The sequence below is a fragment of the Bombus impatiens genome, unplaced genomic scaffold (genome assembly GCF_000188095.3).
Source record: "Bombus impatiens unplaced genomic scaffold, BIMP_2.2 scf_0281, whole genome shotgun sequence".
Taxonomy (NCBI): Eukaryota; Metazoa; Arthropoda; class Insecta; order Hymenoptera; family Apidae; genus Bombus; species Bombus impatiens.
The window spans coordinates 32,320-57,087 of NT_176700.1; the positions used below are offsets into that span (position 1 = coordinate 32,320).

General features: G+C 36.3%; 1 protein-coding gene across 1 annotated transcript in view; it reads right to left on the minus strand.

Moving 5' to 3' along the window:
* The window catches only part of LOC100740535, a 119,475-nt gene that overhangs the window by 3,310 nt on the left and 91,397 nt on the right, over positions 1 to 24,768 (minus strand). The window contains exons 4-6 of the mRNA XM_033320338.1: positions 22,198 to 22,320; positions 19,092 to 19,280; positions 11,039 to 11,205 (exon numbers count right to left, since the gene is read on the minus strand). Of these exons, the coding sequence (XP_033176229.1) occupies positions 11,039 to 11,205; positions 19,092 to 19,280; positions 22,198 to 22,320 (479 nt within the window). The remainder of the gene's footprint in view (positions 1 to 11,038; positions 11,206 to 19,091; positions 19,281 to 22,197; positions 22,321 to 24,768) is intronic.

The following is a 24,768-nucleotide window of genomic DNA, read 5'->3' on the forward strand; positions in this document are numbered from 1 at the left end:
AAGGTCGAGCCGATGACGAATTGAAGTACGCTGTTGCCGATATTAGTCTACGCTAGTGTTCGCGCTTTTTGGAAGCGTCACTGACTGCCGATTCGCGAAATTGATCAGCGGAAAGAACGATAACGGGAAACGACGCCCCAGTGTTCAATGGGACTATTGTCTACGAGCTGAAATCTGTAACGGTGTAGAAACAACGCCGGAAGATTCGACGTGAACAAATCGCGAGTCTGTCGATATGACTGGCGCAGGCGCGCGACCGAAAGCGGAGCGCAGCCGACGGAAATCGATGATGACACTCGCGTGTGATTTCGTAGATAACGTAGTGTTGTTATGGAAACCGTGAATCGATGAGTCAGACAGCGCTTTCGGCGATCGTTCTTCGAACTTTCTTCGATTTTCATCGAAGTTGTTATAATTATAATTAGTTGTACGAAAATATAACCAATAGGAAGAATTTATTATATTTTTATAAAATTCGTTACTTGTAAGAAGTAATTTTTTATGAATTTATCTATTGTATGAATGGCGTATTTAGGCGTAATCCTATTTTTTATTTTATGTTATCTATTATCGTGACTGCGTGTAATCTTACAATTTGTCGTCCATTTATCTTGTTTTTTCTTAATTATCTTTCCTATTTCAATAATTTTTAGTAATAGATCCATTACTTTAGTAGCGCATATCAAAGAAATAATTGTTAGGATTGCAGCAATTGTTTTCAGCGAAAGGAAACAATTTTGGATTCACGTTCATATCTACTTGATAAAATCTAGTTAATTATTGTTCACAATACATAAGAGGAAGTTTGCGCGCCATTGAAGGCAATCTTCAGTGTCATTGAAGTTAATCACGTGAACCTACCATGTTCTCTCGATCCTAGTACATGCACGACAAATACATACATCAACTTATAATTGCTCTAATTGACATGGTATGTCGCGTTAAATTGTTCTTCTTAGTCAGTTACTCGAACATTATATCCAGCAACAATTCATATTTCATTTGAAATATCAAAACAAATATTTTAAGTTTCCGGATATTTAAAAAATTTTAACTTTTTTTTCTTGTATTCTCGTTAAAAGAAAAAGAACACATTTTACCTTCTGATGGAATTTTTGGTTCGAGAGATCAGATTAATTATTTACAGATCACAATCGTTATAACGTACAATATTACATAAAAGTAATTTATAAATAATAATTAATTAGAAATCAAACAGTTGTTAGAATATAAAACAGCCGAAAGTGGCGTATGACGATAAAAATGATGCCTGGAAATATTAGTTTCGGATGTGGCCGTGAAAGTGGACGCGTGTTTCCGCCGCTAGAAGGTGAAATTCTCGCTTAGTATGCGGCTCGTAGACACGTACTTTCCCGTAGAGTGTAGAACGTACGTTGAATGTCAATTGCCAAAAACACTTTTACGTTCGTTTCGAGAAATGGCTTTGTCTGTTCCAATTACGCGTTGTGCGCTCAATTATCGTCATCTACCAATTGCTGGCCAAGGTAACCGCTGACTTTATATGCCGAAATTTCAAGCACTGAAAACACAGCCAGAAAATGCTTGCTTGGACAAAAATGAAGGGTTGAAACCACGACATGCCAAGAGGGAAACGATAGAGGGATAATTTTTGTGATAAACGAGCCGATGTAATGACGGTCCGCTTTCCAGTCCTTTCACGATGCATCAAGATGCAATAAAAATGAAAATAAACGGGTTTACTAATGGCGTGATGTAAATGTATAATAAAGAATAATTGTACGTGATAAACCGTGTCTCGATGATCTTAATGTGACGTCGTGGGAATTTTAGTAGCGGAAATGAAGTGAAAGATCGGTTGTAAAGAATTTGTCAAAATCTTAGATAAGTGTGATTATTGTAATTAGTTTTGTTGAGCTTGAGGTTGACTGATTGAAGAACTAATGGATGAATTTGTAATAGAAATGTATATTGAAATAATTAAAGGCATAAGTATAATGTATAAATTTATTTTGATTCAGATCCTTACTCTCTTAGTGTTATTGTGTTATAGTGTTATTTATAGCAAAAGACATTACCAAAAAAAGTTAAGCTTATAGTTTTAGCTTGAGGCTACAGGGAACATAAATAGAAATAGATTTTATTAGTTCCTTTGTTCCTAGACCTTGCAAACCAAAACATAATGTATACTTAAGAGTACAATAATATGTACCGTACCTTTTTAGAATATTTCTGCGTAATAGCAGTGTACAGGTCACGGATGTACATAAATAAAGATGTAGAGTTTTTCTTGAAGTAGTTACATCAACAAGTTTCTTGCAAATTCGTCAAAAAAAGAGACGCGCACGTACTACAGTTCGAAAGTACCCGAATACTTGATCGTTTCATACAAAACGTAATTTAATTACAAAATTCTAGAAAAATTGTAGATCTCGCGATGACTTTATTGCCTTCTAGTGCTACTAGAATAGTACCATGTATTCGCGTACGATTGAATATTTTGTCGCGATTAAATTGATTTTTAAAAATTAATATGTACGTTATGATAAAACTGACTTGTACAATCGTTACACCATGTAGAAGTATTTGCAAAGACGATAAGTCCTTACCTTTTGATTCTTTAATTTCTGAATTATGAGTTAGATTAAGACGAATTCTAAACTGATAAAAGAATTATCGACGTCAATGCAACCAATGATATTGATATAGTAGACATTTTTCGGAAACTCAGAAATGTATTATATAATAAAAGACGATCGTCATTCGTAAATGCGTATGTAAATTATATAGTTGAAATATACGCGACAGTTTTTGCAATTTAAATCCATTCAAAGGAGGAATAATAAATACAGTTTCTATCGGTTGTTTGAATTTTCCAGAAGAAACCGCTTATATAACATGGAAACAGAGGGGATAATGCTTTGTCCAATATCGAAACGGCACAAAAAGAATTACATAGCTTGTTAAAAATATGCGGAGGAAGATACTGAATGCTGGAAAAATACTCTTCTTACGGCATTTTAAAAAATACCAATTCCATCGAAATGAATAGAATGAAATCTGAAACGTTCACTTTCTTCCCTTTAAATATGAAATTTTATTTTATGCTATCTTGTTTTACTTCGTTTATTATACTAAATAACATTTCTCGTATCTCCGACTTTTTATTACAATAGGATACGTAGTTTCGCGTAATATACATTTTATTTATGTATCCTATTAACCTTTTTGTTTCTGTTAATAAAACAATTTTATTTATTCGAATATTCTCTACGTTTTAAATAAATAAAATTATCCTTTCAATAAATATTATTACGTTCCCTGAACAGAATTATGCTTTTCGTTACCTTATAAGTATTCCTCTCTATGTCTTTATTCGGGTGAAAGTCGAATATCGTGAAAAATATCGCATGAAGATTGATGTAACATTACCCGTTCTCACCCGTTTTAGCTGTTTCAAAATTCATAACAGGAAAGGAAAGCATAATCTCGTTCTCTCCGCCAAACATCACAAATAGGAAATTGCAGATTTCCCCGGAATACCCCGGAATTCTATTTCGCAATTCTGTCTGTGCAAATCGTCCCGACATAACACGTCTAACTAGTACCAGGATCAACGAATTTCGGTTGAAAATTTCTCCATTGCCAGGCTCCATCGTTATAAATAAATAAAACATTAAATTGCCAATTAACCGACCCGACTCCACCACCTCGTTATTTTCGACAATATCACCATAGACAAAAGAGTCTTCGAATTATATCGCGTTACTTTTCCAATTAAACGTCGATAGTCGGGCAGCTTTTTAATTTGACGATTCGTTACGATACAAGAACTGCCGCGAATCAGTGTTTAATCTTTCCGAACGCCTCGTCTTTTTAAGCTCATCGAACCAATCCTTTACCCGTCTAAAAAATTATGTTGTTTAATTTTCAGCATATATTAGCTTTAAAAATTAATCCTAAAATTGATTCACATATTACCTATTATTATTAATTATTAATTAGGACGACTTACATAGCAAAAAAAAAAAAAATTCATTGTTGAAGAAAGTAATTCTTCCCTAAAGAGAAGAACGTAATAAGTGTTGATTGTGAATACGTAATTAATGGCTGAAAATCCTCTAATTTACCAAAGATCGCCGGCACTCGTTATTTCTTAAAGGTTAAACGAAGCTTTATCAACAAATCCCTTGACAGAAGTAGGAAAGAAGGGAAGCAGATCTTAAGGTAATAGAAAGGAAGTTTTTAAAATTAAAATGAGGAAGAAAACAAAGAGATCTCTGGCCTGTCTACCCAGTTCGAACGAACGAAGAAACAGGGTTGCAAACGGTCGATGCTCTGCTGGAACGAGGCCAGAGCTCAGTGTCCGGCATTGCTTGTCAAGCAACGCTTCTTTCATTCCCAGTTTCTTCCGACTTCCTCCGGCCTATTAGCCAGCTTCTTCGCATTTTTCCAACCATGCGGATTGCTGATGTGGCAACGGTAGGCAATGACAGCGTGGTTGCTAGTCATCGCAAGGGAGTTTCGTTCCTGCAGAAACTTTCAGGGGCTGAATTTACTTTTGACCTGGATTGACGGTCGCATGTTGACACTTTGTGCCTTGGGAATCATTTGCGTGCACTTTCTGACATTCTTTTAATTACAAAAATTACTACCATCCTTGGATGCGTTTTTATAATTTTCTATTGTATTTATTCGATTTTATATCTCATCTGCCGAGTCAGATAAAATTAAAAGAAGGCCAGTAACGATATCACGAACGTTTTCGATTGACTCTTATTACTTTTACGTTTTATGGCTTGTTTTATATCCATAGATGCAAGAATAAGGAAAAAAATGTGAAAAAGGTTTGTCTGTTTAGTAAATTTTCGAGTTTCTTTTTCTTAAATAAATCATCTTGCAGACAAATTTTATTCTACACTTTCGATTTATTTTCACATGTAGAACAACGTCCTGTCGATTATTCGCTCATCAGTTGTTCAGTCCAGAATTAGCTCAAGTATATTTGATAAAATTGCCAAACTGAAAATTCTGGAGAACGAAGCATCATACGAAAAAACTGTATTCTATATTTTCTTCTTATTTTTGTTCGTAACATGTACATGATATTCGACCGCACTCTGTGTAGCTTGAAAGCTATCTAATCAGATTTCGCAACTTTGCTGAAAATTACGTGCAATGCATATTAATTGCTTATAATTCTACATTACGAAATTTCAAAAGCAAAGTGTACGAAACAGAACTTTGCAAATGTTATTCGGTTAAACTGAAAATGGTGTCACAAAATGTGCCTATACTACTATACTATTTCTCAGGTATTTCTCTATACTATACTCTATACTATATACCATTTCTCAGGTTCTAATAAAGTAAATTAAGCAAGATCGTATTTTTCGTAACATTTTGTTTGAATTTATGTAAATATACCTGCATGCATAGTAGTAGTATGTATTTATTGTCAATATTTTACATATTAATATTTTCGAATATAACGCGTAACAAAAGTCTGATAATACTGCAACTACGTATATTTACATAAATATTCTTTTGTTTTTAGGTGAAACTTGTACAAATTCTGTGTAGCTTTTTTGACTAGTTTATAGGTTTCATGAGCAAATCGAATTACATGATCGAATTATATGAATTACACGACTACGAAGTGGAATCAGATGTGGTGATCAGGCACGAGCAAGCAGTTCGCGTTAAACACGAAGGGTAATCAAATAACACGTTATTGGGTATGGCGATAAAATTAAATACGAATTGGATTTCACTCTCGTGCGTCCACCAATAACGCTATTTCACGAACAAACACAGAATTTCGCCACTGGCTATGTCGCAAATAACGAGCGAACTGTTAATCAAATTGAGTGGCAAACAAAAAGTCAACTTCCCTAGGATTTAAGAATTACAAACTATAAACCGATAAAAACAATACAATGTCGAATGAAAAAGAAACAATTATTCGCATAATAATTTTTTTAAAAACTTTCAAGAGATAGAGTGGATAAATTGCTTAATGATAATAAATTACTTAAATGGCACGAAATAACACGTACATCGTTGATTAAATAAATGTTACACGACGATCTCAGATGCGCCTTTAAAAAATGCGAACAAGCTTATTACACGATCCATCTTTCATATGCTAGATTTAGACAAAAATAAACAATTATCTTTTGGCAATCGATCAGTGACATCTTTTCTTATTACATTTTACGATATAACGAGATATCTTATTTTCTCATCTACACTTTACAATTCGCTATCTTCTTCTATTAAGTTTCCCTATTTAAATCTTTTCAAACTCCGATAATATCAAACTCAAAAAAACCGTATTTAGTTCTAACGTTAGCAAATACAGCTACATTTAATTTACATCGAACAATATCGCTGAGCGATCAAATTCTCTATTTACCCTAATTTCACTATTCTACTAAATACTCAGTTTCGCTATTTTCCGGCTTCCAGAAGCCCGACGTCTCCTCTTCGCCCTCTATTACCCGCGCAATAATAATTTCTCCACAAGCAACAACTTCCTTTCTCCTCCCCTCCTCGTATCTCCGTTAGAAAACGAGCATATCCACCTTGCCTCGTATGACGTTTTACAAACGTTTGCCGGGTAAAACGAGGCGGTGGAATGCGAGATTCGACGAAATGGGACGAAATGGTAGGAAAGTGCGCGTCATCCGGCGAATAAATGCGTTCACGGTTCAGCGATACGGTGGGACGCGACCGCACGTCGCTGTGACGGTAGAGGCGATCGTTCAGCGGAAACAACGTCGGTCGACGGCGAACGCGAAAAAGCGCGAGGTCGTTTCGTTTGGTTGGTCGGCCTCAAACAGCGAACGTACCCTCACGGACCACCGTACAACCGGTTGCCTGTTATAAATGAAAGCTCGTTGGGCCAGCCGGTTATCGTGAAACAGCCGCAAACAAATTGCGCTCGCGGTTGCATACTCGTGTCCGATCTCTTGTAATAAGGCATAATGCGACGCGATTATCGGTCGATAATTTGCACGCAATCCGTCTAGACACGGCGGACCGTCGATCGCGTGATTTTACGTACGAAATTCTCATTCGAACGTTCGTTTCCTCTTTATGGATCGCGAGCTAATGCCTCACGGAACAATCTTCAATAATCATTTTGCTTTTCGGCTGTGATGCTGGTTTTCAGGAGTTTCAAGCGTTTTTACTGTGATCTCTCGATGGATGTTGATATTTTCTTGTATTGTAAAATAAAAGTTCCTTGTAGTTCGTAAGGATAACAAATATATTATTTATCTATGTACTGTTTATAGACTACAAGTAGCACTCTTTGGGATTTTAATTTAAAAGATCATTGAGTAAAAACTATCTTTTATTTAAATGGAAGTCAGCGATGTTAAGGAGATTGGTAAAAATATGATGTAATTAAAAAATATTAATTTTTGAGTGTTCACGTTAACCAATATAAACGAGGAAAATTGTTTTGGTTACTAGTAAATGTTACGGACGAAGGAAATTAGCTTTATAATATCGTTTATCAGTAACCGAAGAAATTATGGTTATTTATAATGATTAATCGCAATGAAAATCATTGTTTCACGTATTCTATTATTGTTTATTTTCACATATATATTCGGATAGATGTGAAATGCATCGACATAAAAATCTACATTTCTACGAGAAACAACTTCCTGCGAAAAGATAGTATTAAGGTCAGCCTACTTGGAGCGGATGTTGTCTCGGCTCTTAATTCTTCGTTCCGTTTCCACAAACAATATCATTGATAGTAGCGATAGCAAGCTTTTTCAACGGTGACGAAAAATTTAGGTTAAGCGGCACAGCAGCCAGCGACTCTGTAAATTCTACTGAGCTGGAATCCACGAGATTTCGAGCGGCCAAGAGACGGCTGATAAACAAACAAGAACACGACCCAGTAACCCGGCCATTACCGGGTCGATTTGCTTGTACGCCTGAACATTACAAAAGAGAACGCTACAATCGAATGAAATTAACGAACAATGTTCCCGAATGATTCGATCCTTTTAAAATGTAATTAATGTTAGAATTAGACGTAATTGATATTAGTAAAATTTAATTAGTACAATACCTAGCCCCCATCTAGACTTTAATTATAAAATAATTACTTTTTTTTTAGAAATAACTTACAAATTATTCCTTAGTTTTATAAGTAACATTATTTGTACGTTTCTTATTGAAATATTGAAAATATAGCAAATCTCAAGTAAATATATCTCCATCTGACAAACTTAGTTAATCAGAAAATGAAGTCAGCGCGGATAAGTCGCAGATGTCGAAGTATCGATTTCTATCAAGTCCCGATACCACTGCCATTAAAATTTCATTCTCGATGTCTTACGAATGATAACAAAAATACAACAAATAAAATATATTGTAAAGGCCTGTTCAATCCGTATCTATCACTCTATCGGACTATCCAATGGAAACAACCTGAACCAAACAATTTCATCCCATCCGTCTCTCCCTATAAACCTTCGTCACAATAATACAAAACGGCCGATTAAGACGTCGTCGAGTACCATCGGTCAAAAATGATCGATACGAGACATCTTACCATTTCTCCGCGCTTATATCCCAGTACAATAATTCACTCCCATCCCGTGGCTTCGATGGGCGCGGTCCATTTACATTTCATTTCGGTAGGCGGTCGAAGGGTTATTTACATTTTCCTCGCGTTTGCCGGCCGCTGATCGCGCAGATCGAAGAGACGGCGCGATGAAGAGGGAAGAAGAATCGGCGGCGAAAGACAGAGAAATACGAGGAACCGCGGAGAAGGGTTCGCAATGGGCCAGGTTCGGTGGGAAGAGGTTCGTTGCAACGCAACGTTCCGATTTAATGGAGCGCAGCGAGTTGATAACGGGCAACGGGCCATTGCAAGATTTATTAACGTCTCGCGACGCCGGATAATGTCTCACCTATTCGCCGACCGGGGAAGCAGACTATAGTCGGGCTGAATTATTCGCGGGACGGAAATTAAGGCTCGAGGCCGGCTGTCTTTTAATCTCCGACAAACGTTTCCTTCGTTTCGTGCCGCCTTCGCCGCTTTCGCCACGGTCTTCCACGGTCCTTTCGCCGGACCGACAGCCTGTCCGATCGATAGACCGTCAGGAAATTCAATGATACACAGGCTCTATGCACGCACGAATCACGGAAGTTCTTTTTCGAGGGGATACACACACTCGTTGTCCCGAATACGTTTAACGAACAAACAATACGAACGATGGCGGTTGAAGAGCGTGGGTGTTTTGGTTGGAAGAATATCAAACTTGTTGAACCGGAGCGATATTGAGTGGTAAGTGTGTGTGCGCGCGTGTGTATGTTTTTGATTGCAAGTATCGAGGATATCGTAGCGAGAGAACTCGAGTGAAGAAGCAAGTAATATGCGAATAGAACTTGTTGATTAGAATCGTAGAAAATGGAGAAAATTGAGTTTTGCTGGAGAGAGATGGAACTAGTGATACACGATGCGTTCTTTCTTCAATCGTTGAACCATCATCGTATATAATATTCGAATGCAGATTTTATAGCGTCTGAAATTTTATCGAAAAATATATAAGAAAAATGTGAAATTCGTTTATCAGAAATTTTATTAGAGATTTGAGTAGAATATACTTAATTTGCATACGTATGAATTTCTCTCGATTCGTGGTATAAATAATTTCCGAAGTTGCTGTTCTAAATGTTTCGCTTATTTTTTAAATAGAAGCAGCTTTGTTCAGAATAGAGGCTAAATTAATTAATCATCCATTGTCGATTGGTCCGCTTTCTCTCGTTGTTACGAACTTTTATTTACCCAGTTTTTTCGCTGTTTCTATTATTCCCGACTTTTTTACGCTGTTTTACAAAAGAAACTTTTAACAAGTTCCGCCCATTTTCCAAGTTCTTCTGCTCAAACCGAACGATAACCAACCGAACTAAAACAATGACAAAGAAACGAAACGTTGATTTTCCACTGCTCCCTTTCCTCGTTCCCCTTTTAATATTTCCGCGGCAGGATGAAAAGTTTGTTTGCTACAAAAGTTCCATCGTGAGTTGCTAAACTTTTTTCAAGAGAAGATGTAAAACTTGATCCTATTCCGTTGTTAAACTTTCTTCGGTTCTAGTGCATGAATATCGTAAACGATCGATAAACAATAAAAACTTTCATAATTATTACCATAACGATATACAGTATTACTGTACTAGTAAATCAATGAAAGAAATTAGAAAGTACTCGCTGCCGACTATCTTTCTTATATAGGGTGTCTCAAATTTAAATGTCAAAATTTCGGTAGAGCGTAGAGAACCGGTAAACAAAGAGAAAGTTCTTTGGAGATCCACTCGTTTCTTCCTCTATTTTGGACAAACTCGCTACAGAAGAAACAAAAACGTTCTAGTTCTTTTATTTATTACTCTTATCTATCAATTCAAAATGCTGGTGCAGCAATGCAATCATTACTTCTAACGACAACCGCTCTAATTGCAGTTGCATTTTGCTTTGATAATATTTGATATTAAACCTCCGTTAAACAGATGATAACACGAATAAATAAATACAAATAAACAAGCGGAGAAACGTAAACGTTTTCGTTTCCTTTCTCGCGATTTTCTTCAAAATGCAGTAGAAACGATGCAAATCTCAAAAGGATTCTTTTTCTTAATTAATCGGTTCCCTCCGCGTTCCCGAATTTTTCACATTTAAATTCGGGGTGCCCTGTACAGGTCCTCTACAATACGCGCTATTGTTCAGAAGCTCGAGGAGATTTGCCGAAACAATCGCAACGTATTGCTCATAGAATGTTTCAGTTCTGCTTAGAATCCTCAATTATTCTGACAAACGAACATTGTAATGCGCGACGACGAAGCAAACGACTAGATGGAAGGAGAACGTTTCGAAAGGACTGGGAACAACGCGGCTAACGATATCACAAACTGAGAGCACTGGCGCGGATACATCGCGATCGATCATTTAATGAAAACGCCGCCGTACGTTTTATTGCTCCGGGAACCTTCTGCAACGACCACCCCTTTATTCCGTTCTACAGGTTCTTTAATTTCGTTGCACGGCTTTCCTGACCCGATAGTTCGCGGTGCCGACCCAAATAACTGCATTCTCGGTAAATAAAGAGCCGAGGTTAGCACTGAAAATATGGCGATCGAGTTCGTTGATCACGTTTCTCCACGCTCCATCGTTGCGGTGTGGGTCAATGGTTACCTGCGCTGGTTAGTAAAGGTGAAACTTTCATTAAACGAACAAAGCTACTTCATTCGATCCATTGATCAAGGTTGCTGCGTGTGAAAGAAAATCAAAGCGTCGAGGATTAAGCAGGTTTTATTGGCAATTAAGCGTCCGAAGCCGAGTCATTAATTTGGGATCAAAGTTTTATCGAAATTCTTCGTCGCGGTATAAAATGTAATTTCTATCTCTGGAAAAGTTCTTCGTGCTTGGTTCGCAAGTTCCATAGTATTATTTCTTCATAAAGTATGCTATAGTATTTATGAAAATAGCGAGATATTATTAAATTTGTTATACCTTCATATTCCTTTCTTTCCACTTTATTTCCAAGCCAATGTCGCGGATTCCTTCATTCTCGTCACTTGCCTTATTCTCCATTTCAACTTCTCGTCTTGCATTAAGAAGCGTATATATGCACGTACACATCTCTGTGTATTAGGTTGTCCGAAAAGTTTCTTTCGTTTTATAAGGAAATAACAGACGCACCATGTTTTCTGTTTTATATTAGTTTACTGAAATATTCACGAACATAATAATAGAAATATAACGAAATGGATGATATCTAATTCAATAAAATAATATAAAACAGAGATCGTTGTTCATCTATTATCACCGTATGAAACGAAAGAAACTTTCCGGGTAACCTAATATCTCGTTGAATTCTACGTATTTTACCGACTGAATAATAAAATACGAAAAATCTCATTCTGATGTAACATTTCTTACAAAGAAGCCTCAAAATGTCCCAAAATGAATCTTCACGTACGATTCAATTCAGATTTGTTGTATATTTTATATACAACGTTATTGCCATCGTTTGGACACTTGCAATATATTGAATCAGACTGGTCGTTCGAGGCGAAGGATTTAAACAAGTTCAAATTTATGCAATTAACTGCGCAAACTTCTAATGGAAACCTGCAATCGTATCTAGCGATAGCAAACGTCGCGATACACACGACTTCGTCGTAACTCTTTGCCAACAGGCACCGATCTTCGAATTAATGCCGATTGCTCGCTCGATACATATAACCGGTTCATATTTACCGTCACGATATTCCCACCTCCGCGTGTGTACGTATCCGAGCGATCGCATATCACAGTGAAAAATGAATTTGCGGTCGATCATACGTTACGCTTAACTCCGTGCAATATGCATTACAATACACGACAATGCGTTATTAATTGCCACGAACTTAAAATGCACTGGCCAGTTCGGCCGTTATGTCGCGCCGTTTACGAAATGATGCATGCCGCAGGTTCGCCGTAATAACCGCCGATTATTTACTCCGTGAAACACCGACACTCGCCATTTGCAATTTCAATCGATTCAGATTGTAATAAAAAAGAAGAGAAGAAGAAAGAGAAAGAGGAAGAGTAGGCGGCAATGAGATTTATAAGGCGGTGTAATTTTTTGCAAAATTGCAAACGTACGGTCGATGGTGGATCGCCGATGATATCGTTTCTATGGTTTCAATCGCATATTGCGGAATTTCATGAGAAAATAACGCTATTCACGCGTACATGTATTTACGTCTAATCATGTATTTTGTACTTTATTTTATTGGTCTGTCTTCTGAAATAATGAATACAATATTTATACAGGGTGGTTGGTAACTGGTGATACGAGCGGAAAGGGGGTGATTCTACGTGAAAAAAGAAGTCGAAAATATAGAATAAAAATTTTTCGTTCGAGGCTTTGTTTTCGAGAAAATCGACTTTGAATTTTCGCTCGGTACGCGTGCACTTTATCACGTCTCGTTATAACGGATCTCGATGGAAAAATTAAAAAAAAAAAAATTGAAAAAAAGATTTTTATTCTATATTTTCGACTTCTTTGTTCGTGATTCGTAGAATCACCCCCTTTCTGCTTGTACCACCAGTTACCAACCACCCTGTATATCTGATCTCGATTATATAGATGGAAGATCGTTTATTCTTTTGTTTTACTTTATCTACTCGACTGTAAGTTTTTTTGATCATGCAAATTTCTCTTCTTCCGCTTCGTTCCTTTTGTACATAAATTGTGTATAAATATCGATATTTCATACTGTACCCGTGTAGGTGTAACGTTAACATGTTATACATTGTGCTGTAATAAAACAACGAAGCACAGAAAAATATTTATGACAGGTTATAGCGAATTCACGAAACACAGCACGTTTAATATAAATATACGTACAATAGGTAATAATATGTAGAAATAAATAAATATAAGCAACGATTGACGAGCCTAAGAACGATGGTACGTTCTTGAAGCAAAGCTCATGAATCGTAACTTATAATTTTAAAGATTATTAGAAATTTATGAAAGATAGTGCGTTTTGAAGATTTCATGCTCAAAATGTGTTTAAAGACTTTAGAGTTAAATTCTTGAATCATAAGTTTAATAACAGATAATGGAGGACACCAATAAATACTTTCCAAAATGCGATTTGCTTCGAAGAAGCAAAAATACGACTTTTAGAGATAATTTATATCAAGGAATATTAAATTCTAATTATAATTCTTAATTTACTTATGTGACACTAATAATATTCTCCCAACATATATTAAATATATAAATTTCGTACGAGTAGAATATTATTAAAAACCGTGGTAGGTCATTTGAAAATGAAATATTTTAGTAACTTGAAGATCCTTTATTATGAAAATAATTTTACGTCATTAACGATAGTATTCAAAGTATACAAAATTATACTTAACGTTATGTCGTATTTGTTAGAATCCATTCAACATTTTGCTGATATTCGAAGCGTAAAGCTAATTAGCGATACACAATATATCGTTAGTCATTCAATATCGTCAATAATGACATTTTGAGCGCAGTGGGAATAAAATTAGCGAAAGCTTAGCGGATGCAGAAATATTTATAATCCATCAGGCAGTCTCTGTTCGCGTAACAATGGTTTAATGCATATAAATACAGCAATAGGCAATCAAATGTGATTAAAATAGCTATGCGTAATATGTTTCCAATGCCATGATAAGATTAGGTACAATCATGTCCGTTATAATCAGTATCAATGAAAACAACATCGATACTGTATTAATAGAATTGTGATAATCGATGCACCAAATTATAGAATATTGGCATTCAATATTCCCATTGAATTAAACAGTCATATTACCATAATACTTTTTACAACATCCATTAATTTAACTGTCGATCTGATTATCTTTTTTCTTTGTTTTCTGCGCTTTTCGATAGATATTCACTTCGAGTTTATAAAAGCAGAATTAAATCTGATACATCAGGTATATTTAAGTTGAGAAAAAAGAATGCAGGAATAATAAATAAGTTTTCAAAAATCAATTCGACATCTATAAGATTGATCTGTTTCGAACATTTTCTTTTAAACATTTTTTATTTTTGAAAAGTATCCGAAGTATATAAAAGTATAGCAACTTGTCAGAACTACCACACCAAGATGTAGAACAATGGGACTTTAATTGCCCCTTTGATTGATGTTCGATGTGATGAATCGGCTTGATACTTTCGTAATTTTTTTAAAACTTCATGCTCGGAATTTCTTACGAGTTTATGTTATTACTACTTTCTTATCTTATTTCTATCATTCATACTTTACTATTTCGCTGCTGTATATTTCTATTACTTACTGCAATCGTAAAATAAAAGAGAAAATAATAGAGAATAATAAATAGTAGAGAAAATAAAGTTACAACAATCAACCTATATAAATACGTGACTTTAATAAATTTGCTCACCTAGCTCATAGATCGTTTAAAACGATTACTGTTGGATATTGCGTGCAGGGAAAAATTCCTTTCTTTCCAATTGTCCTGGCAAAAATTTCCACGTTCGTCGTATACAACAACACATAATTTAAAATTCCGTGTGTTTCATGTTTTATTCTACAATCTATTGTCTTTACAGTTTTAACAAACATAGCAAATCGACTTAATATTCCTTTTCCTACCTACGCTTCCTCTAACTAAAACGTCTTTCACCGGGCACAAAGTGTAGAAAACACAAAATTATCGCGGAATTGTTTTTTATATGTATTAGGTTGTCCGGAAAGTCTCTTTCGTTTCATAAGGCGATAATAGATGAACAACAATTTCTGTTTTATATTATTTTATTGAACTAGGTCGATCTATTTCTATTATTACGCTCGTGCATAATTCAATAAACTAATATAAAACAAAAAACATTATGCGTCTGTTATTTTCTTATAAAACGAAAGAAACTTTTCGGACAACCTAATAGTTGTTCGCAGCTTATTCTTTTATTATCCCTCGGCTACTAATATTTTCCTCTTATTGAGCGTCACGCGGCCACCTTCCGAATAATACAGCCGCGTAGCATCAATTTCACGTGATTCCACTGCTATTATTTGCCAGTCGCCTGGTATTTCACCAGTGGCGAAATAAAGAACGCTTTGTCGCGTCGGGAATCTATTAGACACGTATCGCCGGCCATTTTACACGAACCCATAAAATATGTCCCCGTAATATATTACTCGGCACACGTTGCTTTTCCCACTGCTGTAATTTCCGTTCGAAGGATACGAGAAATAATAAATTTGGCCAAGAAACTCGCGAGGTTAATACAGAGATTACAGGAGGGCGAAAGAAACAGAGGAAGAAAAAAGTAAGCAGATAATCAAAATACAAGGTAGAAAGCGGGGAGAGTGAATGTTCAAATTTATGATCGGTTGCAAACATATTTATCGCTCAGACGTTCGTTTGCTTTGTATTTGCACGCAACGGTAAGGATAAATTTTCAAGGAAGCAGCGGCGGTTTCGCGTTCGTCTGTATTACCAAATGAAATACACGTTCTGGCGAATTCGTAGTCAAAGTAAATGGAGAAGTGAAGCTCTGCAACCTCTTAAATTACCGCTTTTACAAAGTCAAGAAAAGATTTATTCCTTACCGAGATGACTTTAACTCTCGCTTCACTTCAATTGCTTTCTCGTGGATCGTCGACTAATTTATCGTTTGATTATCGAACGTAATATTTAAATGAAATGTGACTTATCATGATCTCGAAGAACGTCGATGCGATTCGAAATTTTCTCAAACGAAATTCAAATACGTGAATGGAAATTGTAGCGAAAATTGCTGAGAAAAGAAAGTTCCTGTACAATTACATTTTCCTTCTGAGATATACATTTGTTTTATTTGTTTTAAACTAAAAATTCGAATCTTTCGAATATAATATTTCCGTAGAATAAAGAAATATAAATCATACGTCAGGTGTCTGCTTTAAACAGCAAATTGCACGCAAGTGTAGACGAATGTGGAAAACAGTATAGTCGATGTTAACTAAAAAATAATCCATCGCGATGTTCCTATCAGTGAAAATGAAGCACTTTCTCGAAGTAACAATGAAACACAACGCGAGAACCTAATCTAATACGTACGACGGTTCTGTATTCTCAACTCAAGGAAACCTATTATTAAATGCTGTGTAGTGTAGCCTCAGGTGCACCAATTTCTGCACTGCATTACCAACTCCGTTGCACTAAATTCTAAAGCATACTACGACTGCAGAAGCGGAGTCGGGTAATAAACAATTAGGAGAGACAAGGAAATGTAACTGAAACTACCAACCAAACTTATACGGGATCTAAGGGACCATGTAATTCTCAGAAGCGCAAATTGATTAACTTCCTTGATGTAATTAGACCAGTTTAAGACGATTCGACGTTTCAATTAGAAATACATCGCTCGATTTATGTTTGACGTTTCGAAGAGATTTAGTTTCTTATCATTCGTGATGGTGATTTTCAGATCTCAAACGCCACTCTCCAAGTCAGAGAATACCGCAGATAAAATTCATATAGGTAAAATTGAAACTATAGCGCGGTGACAGGCATAGAAATAAGAAAAAACATAGAGACAAATATTTCACTTGGCTCGTTAATGACGACGAGCATTGTGTGTATTCTACGATGAACATTTGATTCATGGAAATCAATTTCAAAGTATCGCTTTTCATTTTGTCTCCATTATTATTTGTACACTCTCGTTTCTTCGATAATACTGCGAAAGAAATTCGATTAATGCAACTTGATCGAATAAATAACAGAAGATTAAAATATATATGTAAAAATGATCGACAGTCTCTTTATTCTTTAATATTAAATATTATTATTTATTATCAATGTTAAAGAGTATTTTTCATTCGCTTAACGTCAAATACATCGTAAATTAATAATAACTTTAAATTCGAAGGTAATTTTATTTTGAAATCACACCCAAGATAAATTACCGAAACAAAATGTATAATAGGTTCCCTTGATCCTTTCAATTTAGTCCTTTCATCGAAAAAATTAAATATTCCACGTGAATTACGAACAGCTTTCATGCGTGACCTTTCATCGAGTTTAGCTCCTCGTGCCTGATAAATTAATCTTGCGCCAAACTAATTAGTCGCCCCTTTGATGAATTAATACGGGATGCACCATTAAAACTGTGCATGCTATTTCTGTATCACGTTCACCGTGTCGAATTATACACAGTTTACGAGCTACAAACGCGGCCGTGCATCCTTCATTTATTGGCTCGACCCGTCTCAAGGCATGTCTTAGAAGCTAATTAAACGTAATCTCGCTCAACCGGTCAGAGATTAAATTAATACCCCAGAACGTGGCTCCATTCTCCCTCCTGCTTCCAATTATTATAAAAAATAAAACTAGAATGGTACGCCGCAATGAAATAAAAATCTGATTCCTTGATTTTTCTTCCGCGGGGAAATTTGGTAAAAGAAGAACTGGTGTATTTTTGCAAATATCAAAAAGTCTGTCAAAGTTCAAGTTCGTTCGAGAAAATTCAACAGATTTTCTCCGAAAAATTTGCACATCCATAAACAAAATTTTCTCGACTCAGAGGAAAAGATTTCTTCTCGCAGTTATCAGTTTCCTACTTTGGTCTAAAACTTGAAAATTAACAATGGTACTTACGTGAATCGAGCGGAGCTAGGATGATGGGCTAACAATGTACGAGGCATAATGGCACAATGGAAAGGAAATAAAATTACGTTTAAAAAACATAGAGACATTAGTATGCAATTTGCAAGCTATAAGTATAGCGTAATAGATGGTTAAGAAATGTCGTGGTACTTTTGTCGAGGAGTAATGTATGGCTTTTCTTTCACACGACTCCCAACTACCAGGCAATTTATCAAATCTGATTCTTTATAGATCCTTCAAAACAGCAGGAACAACGTGAAAGGTATAAAAATGGTTGCCCAGCGGGAACAAAACAAACACAACCGTTTGCTAAATCATAGAGTAACCACGTAGTTTAATTTCAACGAGAAGAAAACTAAAAACCAACTGAAAACAATTTATCCTCTTAAGTTGTACATTCGCTACTTGTTCCCTTTAAAAATCAAATCAAATATCAAGTCTCGTGTTCTCTATCTACATTTTCGCTGAGTTCACCTTACTCAATTTTCTCCACGCGATCTGCAATTCCTTAGATAAAAGGTATCTCGATTTACCCACCAGCAACTCGCGATTTCCTTGCTTCTCTAACAAACGCAAACGAACTGAAACGAAAAACCTCGAAAAAAGAAAATAGACGAAAGCCTGGCCTCCGCCACCTGCGTTTTCAATTCTCTTGTAGTTTAGAGGATCGAGGAAAATCGTTTTGGAGCTTGCCCAACCTCTCTTCTCGACGACTTTCCCGCACGACTCGTGAAACGCAGAGAATTTCATTGTCGAAGGGACGAAAAACTGAGAATGAAAGGGGAGAGGGTGAATAATCCAGCGGACTGCCTGATGGTCGAACGGAAGGGCGAATGCACATCGAGCAACGACCAAGCAACGACCAAGCAACGACACAAGAAGGAGAATGGGCCGCGTGGAGACGCGAACGAGTGTGCTTTTTGTGACTCACATGGGAAGCTGACTGGAGGATGAGTCTGGGCGTTGTGCGCGTTATGGGGATGCCTCGGGGTTGCGGCGCGTTGCCTGCAGAAGCAGAGGACCGCCACTGTGACCAGGCCTGCCACGCTCAGGATCAGAAAAACGAGCGCGACCACGAACCAGATCGTCTGCATGCCCAGGATCGTCGATGCCTCAGAGTCTGAAATACAGAAAAGAGAAACCGATGTTGTTTACTACGAAACTGCACAACATAATCTACTGACAGATTTGTTTCTAACCAGCTGACCGTTTATGGCTTCGCATAGTGTTCGAATTTATGTTTATTGTCCTCTGTTTGAGCACCGTTCAGATGCTGAATTTCGAAAAACGCTCAAACACGTGTTTGTTTATTTTTAATGAGAAATTTATGTGCCGAATCTCGAGTGTGAAACTTTAGTGGATGCAAAGATATGGTTGTCGTTTGAGAAAAGATGAAACATAAATGAATGAATGAAAATGAATTTCGGAAAATGTTGAAATGAATGTTTGTTTATTTTTCAATACACGCACGCATTTCAACGCACACACTTGGATACGTTTTTTCAATACGTTTTTTCAGAACGTAACACATATTCCAACGATATCTATAATAATGTAATAAAAAAGTAATAAAATGCCTGGAATTTCTTTTACTTCTTGACAGCAGTTTTTGATGCGTTGTATCGACTAATTTGACAAAACAACTGGGTTGTTATACGCCAGGTTTTTAAGTGTCCACAGATGGAAGTACAAGGGATTTAAATCGGGTGAACGAGGCTGCCATGTCACAGGCCAAGCACGTCCAATCCACGTTCAGGGAAACCTTGTGTTTAAATATTGTCTTAAAGACTTGAAGTAGGGAACGTAAATCCGAAACAAATGGTTCTTCGAGCCATGTTTGTTAAGACTTTTTTGCTTGTTTTCATGAGTACACGCTCCTAAAGTTTGTCCCCAAGATTTTAGGACACCCTGTATACAATGGTGAATTAAAGATAGATTACTGTATCGTTTTTATTTATAAATAATATTGGTCTTACAGCAATTAATTTTGTGATAATTCTCTATGTTTCATATAATAATTCTAAATGGTCTATAAACATATATATCTAAGCTCTGTACAGAAAAATGAAAATGTGTGAAAAATAATCAGTAACATAATAGATTATGTTAAAATACGTAATTTCTGCAAAAAGTATGTAGCATTCACCTAATTGAGTAAAAACACAATTTATTTCGTGCAATTGCTGACGATATATTTTCTCCTTAGTGTAACTTCATCTTCCATTCAATTGCTGTTCTGTAAGATGATATTAAAAAGAAAATTTTGAATAATAATCTACATATATCGTATCAAATTGCTTTATACTTTTACTTTTAACGTAATACAATTTTTAACTTGACAAAATCTATTTTCGATCTTTCTTATTGTTATTTACCATTATTACAATAAAAATCCGTAAGCCCAGGTATCTTAGCGAACAAGTGATAAAAGACGAAACTGTGCACTGTATAGTTTGTAACGTATCTACAGACGAATATTTCAATTTCTCATTCTTTTAATTTTCAAACATCAAGTTCACCATCAAAATAGCCATTTACGCGCGGGGATGTTCCCTTTTCCCGATTAAAACAGCAATGGCAGTTCATCTTGCTGCCAGGTGCCAAGTCAACTGACAACGGAAGAGAATTAATTCCCTTGGGCGTTGTACAATGTGTTCAAGAGAACAGGCGGCAGAGAAACCGCCCTCTGACAACGAAAAGTACACGCAGTTTCGTTGAATTGAGAGATCGATAGCGTGTACTGTATACTTTTTATCATTAGGGATCGGGCGACATGCTATTACCATCGCGAAAACGATAAAAAAAAAGAAAAGGAAATTTCACGTGAAACCACACTGATGTTCTACGCTCCGTAACGAAATATTCGAATAGATGGAATTTTTGTAATATAACGAATAAGAAAAAGATTGAATATGTCAAAGAAGAATCGATTTTTTTCGCCAAATAAAAAATGATTCGAAAGATCAAGCTAATAGTAATAATCGAACATGGAATTTTCCTCTGAAAATAATACGAATTGTACAATATACAACAATTGCTGTTATAATACTTAATCAACATAAAATAATTAACTTGCGTATTAAATTCCTTTAATACCTTCGAATAAACTACCACTCGACTGTAGGATTAACACGAGGCTGTTTCAATCAATCGTCTGAAACGTGAACCATAATCGATAGGGTTCATGTTAAAATAGATTTGCCACACAGAAGGAATGAAATGCCGTCGATTGACGGGAACAGAAATTGATTAAAATGCTTGCCGTGAAAAGGCGAACGCTGACCTGGACAATTCGCTGTTTTATCGTTTTCCTATATTTTGTTTTTCTTTGAAATTCCCGTTGTACGCAACCACAACAAATTATCAGTTTATTGTGGATATTACTACGACGATCGTTCAGACCAGGAATCAATTGCAATTAAGAAAACCTTCAACGTGATATCATCTTATTCGTAGTTCCATCTAACGTGCAATCTCGTGATCATTAAACTTGTCTACGACAAAACAAATGTATTTGTCCTATTATAAATACTAGTAGAGCTTGAGAACATTATGATTCTACGAATAATTTTCGCGATAGCAATGTACACTCTGTACAAGCTTCTACCTGAAAACTACACTGCCGCGTTCTTAGATTTCATTTGAAAGTAAAAGGAGAACCTAATATTATGTGCATGGAAAATTCGAGTTTACGAATCCGAATAACATTGTAACGACCGGCAATTTCTGTAACTTGAGCAACTTGCACCGGGAGCTAATAATTCTGCGAAGAGTTTCCAAAACGCGAATAATCGCTGAAAATCACAAGATGCCATTGTGGCGTCGCCGATCGTTACAATCTTAAGAAAGACACCGGTGGAAATTTAATTTGAGCATTTCGGGGAAGAATTCGGCGTTTCCTCGTCGCCGCGCCCGATCGCGGTTCGATTACAAATCAATTTGCCGGTGGCGTATTTCATTTGAAATATGAAAGAGCCGCAGTCTGCCGCCGGGCTGGGGAGGGTCTCTAGAATGAATCGCTGGTAATTAGAACTTACTGGCACAGAGGGTGGAGGTAGCCTCATCGGAGCCATCGCCGCAATGATTCACGCCGTCACAAAGGAGGTCCGTCTCGATGCAAAATTCGTTCTGGGTGCATCGAAAGTCCTTGCAGGTGTGCTCTGGGAATGAAGAAAATATTCATCGTTGAAAACATCGTTGACGAGAAAATGAAAATTGAAAAAGTTTCGGATAGAAATAAACGAGCGTTGCGGTGAAATTCTGATGTAAATACAGCGATTCCTATTAATATCCGGACATTGTCATGTGCCACACGCTATTGTTGTACGCGTTTGTCTATAATAGTCAACTAGCTTACTGTTTTTTTAATAAATTGAAACAAATATCGTTGTTGAATGTAGAGAAATATACTTAAGTATTAACCATACAACATATGTTCTATTTATTTAATATACGTACTTTTGCTAACAAAGAAAGAACGAGATAAATCATATTGAAAATTCTCGAAATATCGGAATATTAATACGAAGCAGTGTAAATAAATTTTCATCGAAGACTTTTGTGTTGGCTTTAAAATTTATTGTATAATTTTTGCCACGTTTTTCTTATCTACCGTATACGTTCGATATTTCACGATCCTGAGTTATTTTCGCGGATAAATTGTACGTAAAATGAAAGATTTGCTTGGAAAGCGAAGTTTCACGACTAAAGGACATTTAGATTCTCTTTCTTTATTTACGTTCATGAAAATATAAAAATGCGTAAGGGACCGCAGTCTAACGATCAGAAAGAGACAGTTTAGAAAAGTTGCTTCGTCATCTATCGAAGTATGCGATGCGATTACGCGTAAATTGTAACTGTTCTATCCACGTTGACAGGAAATTCGAACTAATTAGCCGAATTGCAACGAATCATTAGTCGAGCGACACACGCGATTGAACAATAAAGAACGAATTCGAGTGAAACGCAAAGCGGGAGCACGCCGCGGATCGACTAATTACACGAACTTGCATTTTGATATTCAACGTCTGTCTTGCGTCTGGTTCCGACTCATTTCGTATAATGTTTCTGTCGATCTAACGCGATTAGGCAAAATGAATTGATCGCCACGACGTGGCCCGCTATAATTAGTTCGACGCGTTAATATTAACGAGAATATTAGGGGCCAACGTTGATATTAACGCGCGATTTGAATAATTGCTTTGATATCCCGATCACCGATGACTGGGTTGTTTTAACAAGCAGCCCGATGATACTGTTGATCGATTGCTGCTACACTACATTTCGTTATTATGAAAATTTGGATTTCAGAGAGAACGAGATTGCAAAATGAAAATTCTAGCCAGTTAAAAAAATGTCAAATTGTCGAAGAAGCACGCGCACGGTTCAGAAGGAATCGGTAAATCATGTTTACTCTGATTTATGAATTCTACGATTATTTTTCTGTTACTTTTTCATCCTTTCGTAGCGTAATAATTGTAATATAATATCGTAATGATAGAGTTAGGGGTACAGCATTAGAATGATCCAAAACTCGGATAACACGAAAGGATTGATGGATGTTCAATGTTCAATGTTAAAATTATAAGAAACATTTTGATAATGTAACATCGTGCACGTATTTACGTTTCGTCAACTATTGGGTTGTCCGAAAAGTTTCTTTCATAAGGTGACAATAGATGAACAACAATTTCTGTTTTATATTATTTCAATGAATTAGGTATGATACGATGCATTTCGTTATATTTCTATTATTATGTTCGTGCATAATTCAATAAACTAATATAAAACAAAAGCATTGTGCATGTATTATTTCCTTATAAAAGGAAAACTGTCTTATTAATATCTCACTACTTGTACTTTTCGCCTCTTCATATTAAACTTTTGAAAAAGATGAACATCCAAAGAATACGTAAACGAGACTTCTCTGTGTGTATCGCGCATGACAATATGACAAAATAGAGAAGATTGGAGAAGGAGCAGCGACTGGAAAAATATTGCTTCGTTTCATTACAACAAAAAATAACTAATCTCTTCCTGTTATCACTCAACGCCGAATAACACTTAACTTTCATCCAAGTATATCTAACTTTACAAATATCCAGTTGCGATCAGTGGGCCCAATCTGAACCCTTCGACGAATTAAATTCACTTTGCCAAAGAAACGAGTCCTGTACGTTCATTAAGAATTCATTAAGAAGCTAATAGCTTCATTTAAAAAAAAAAAAAAATAGAAAAAAAAGAAAAACTAATTTCCAAGTATAAATCAGAGCAGCACGATAACTGCCACTTAATGGTACCAGTTAAAATTACGATCGAATGGAAGCAACAAGAAAATAAATTTAGCCTCCGACGAGCGTCGGCAGGTGAAGATAAAACGAAAAATACGCGGTGGTCAGTTATTCCCGATCGAGAAACGCGCCGACGAAGGGAGCTATAACTTGGACCGATCATAACAAAGCGGTCGTCGAAGGAATGGAGGGCTGGAGGGGGGATAGGAAGGGGGTAACGATCGCTTTGGTCCCCGTTCGCAATTATAACCCCCTGCGGGAAGGGGTGGAGTTGGTCCGGAATCAAAGGTAATAAAAGGAGAAACGGAGGGTTAAAGG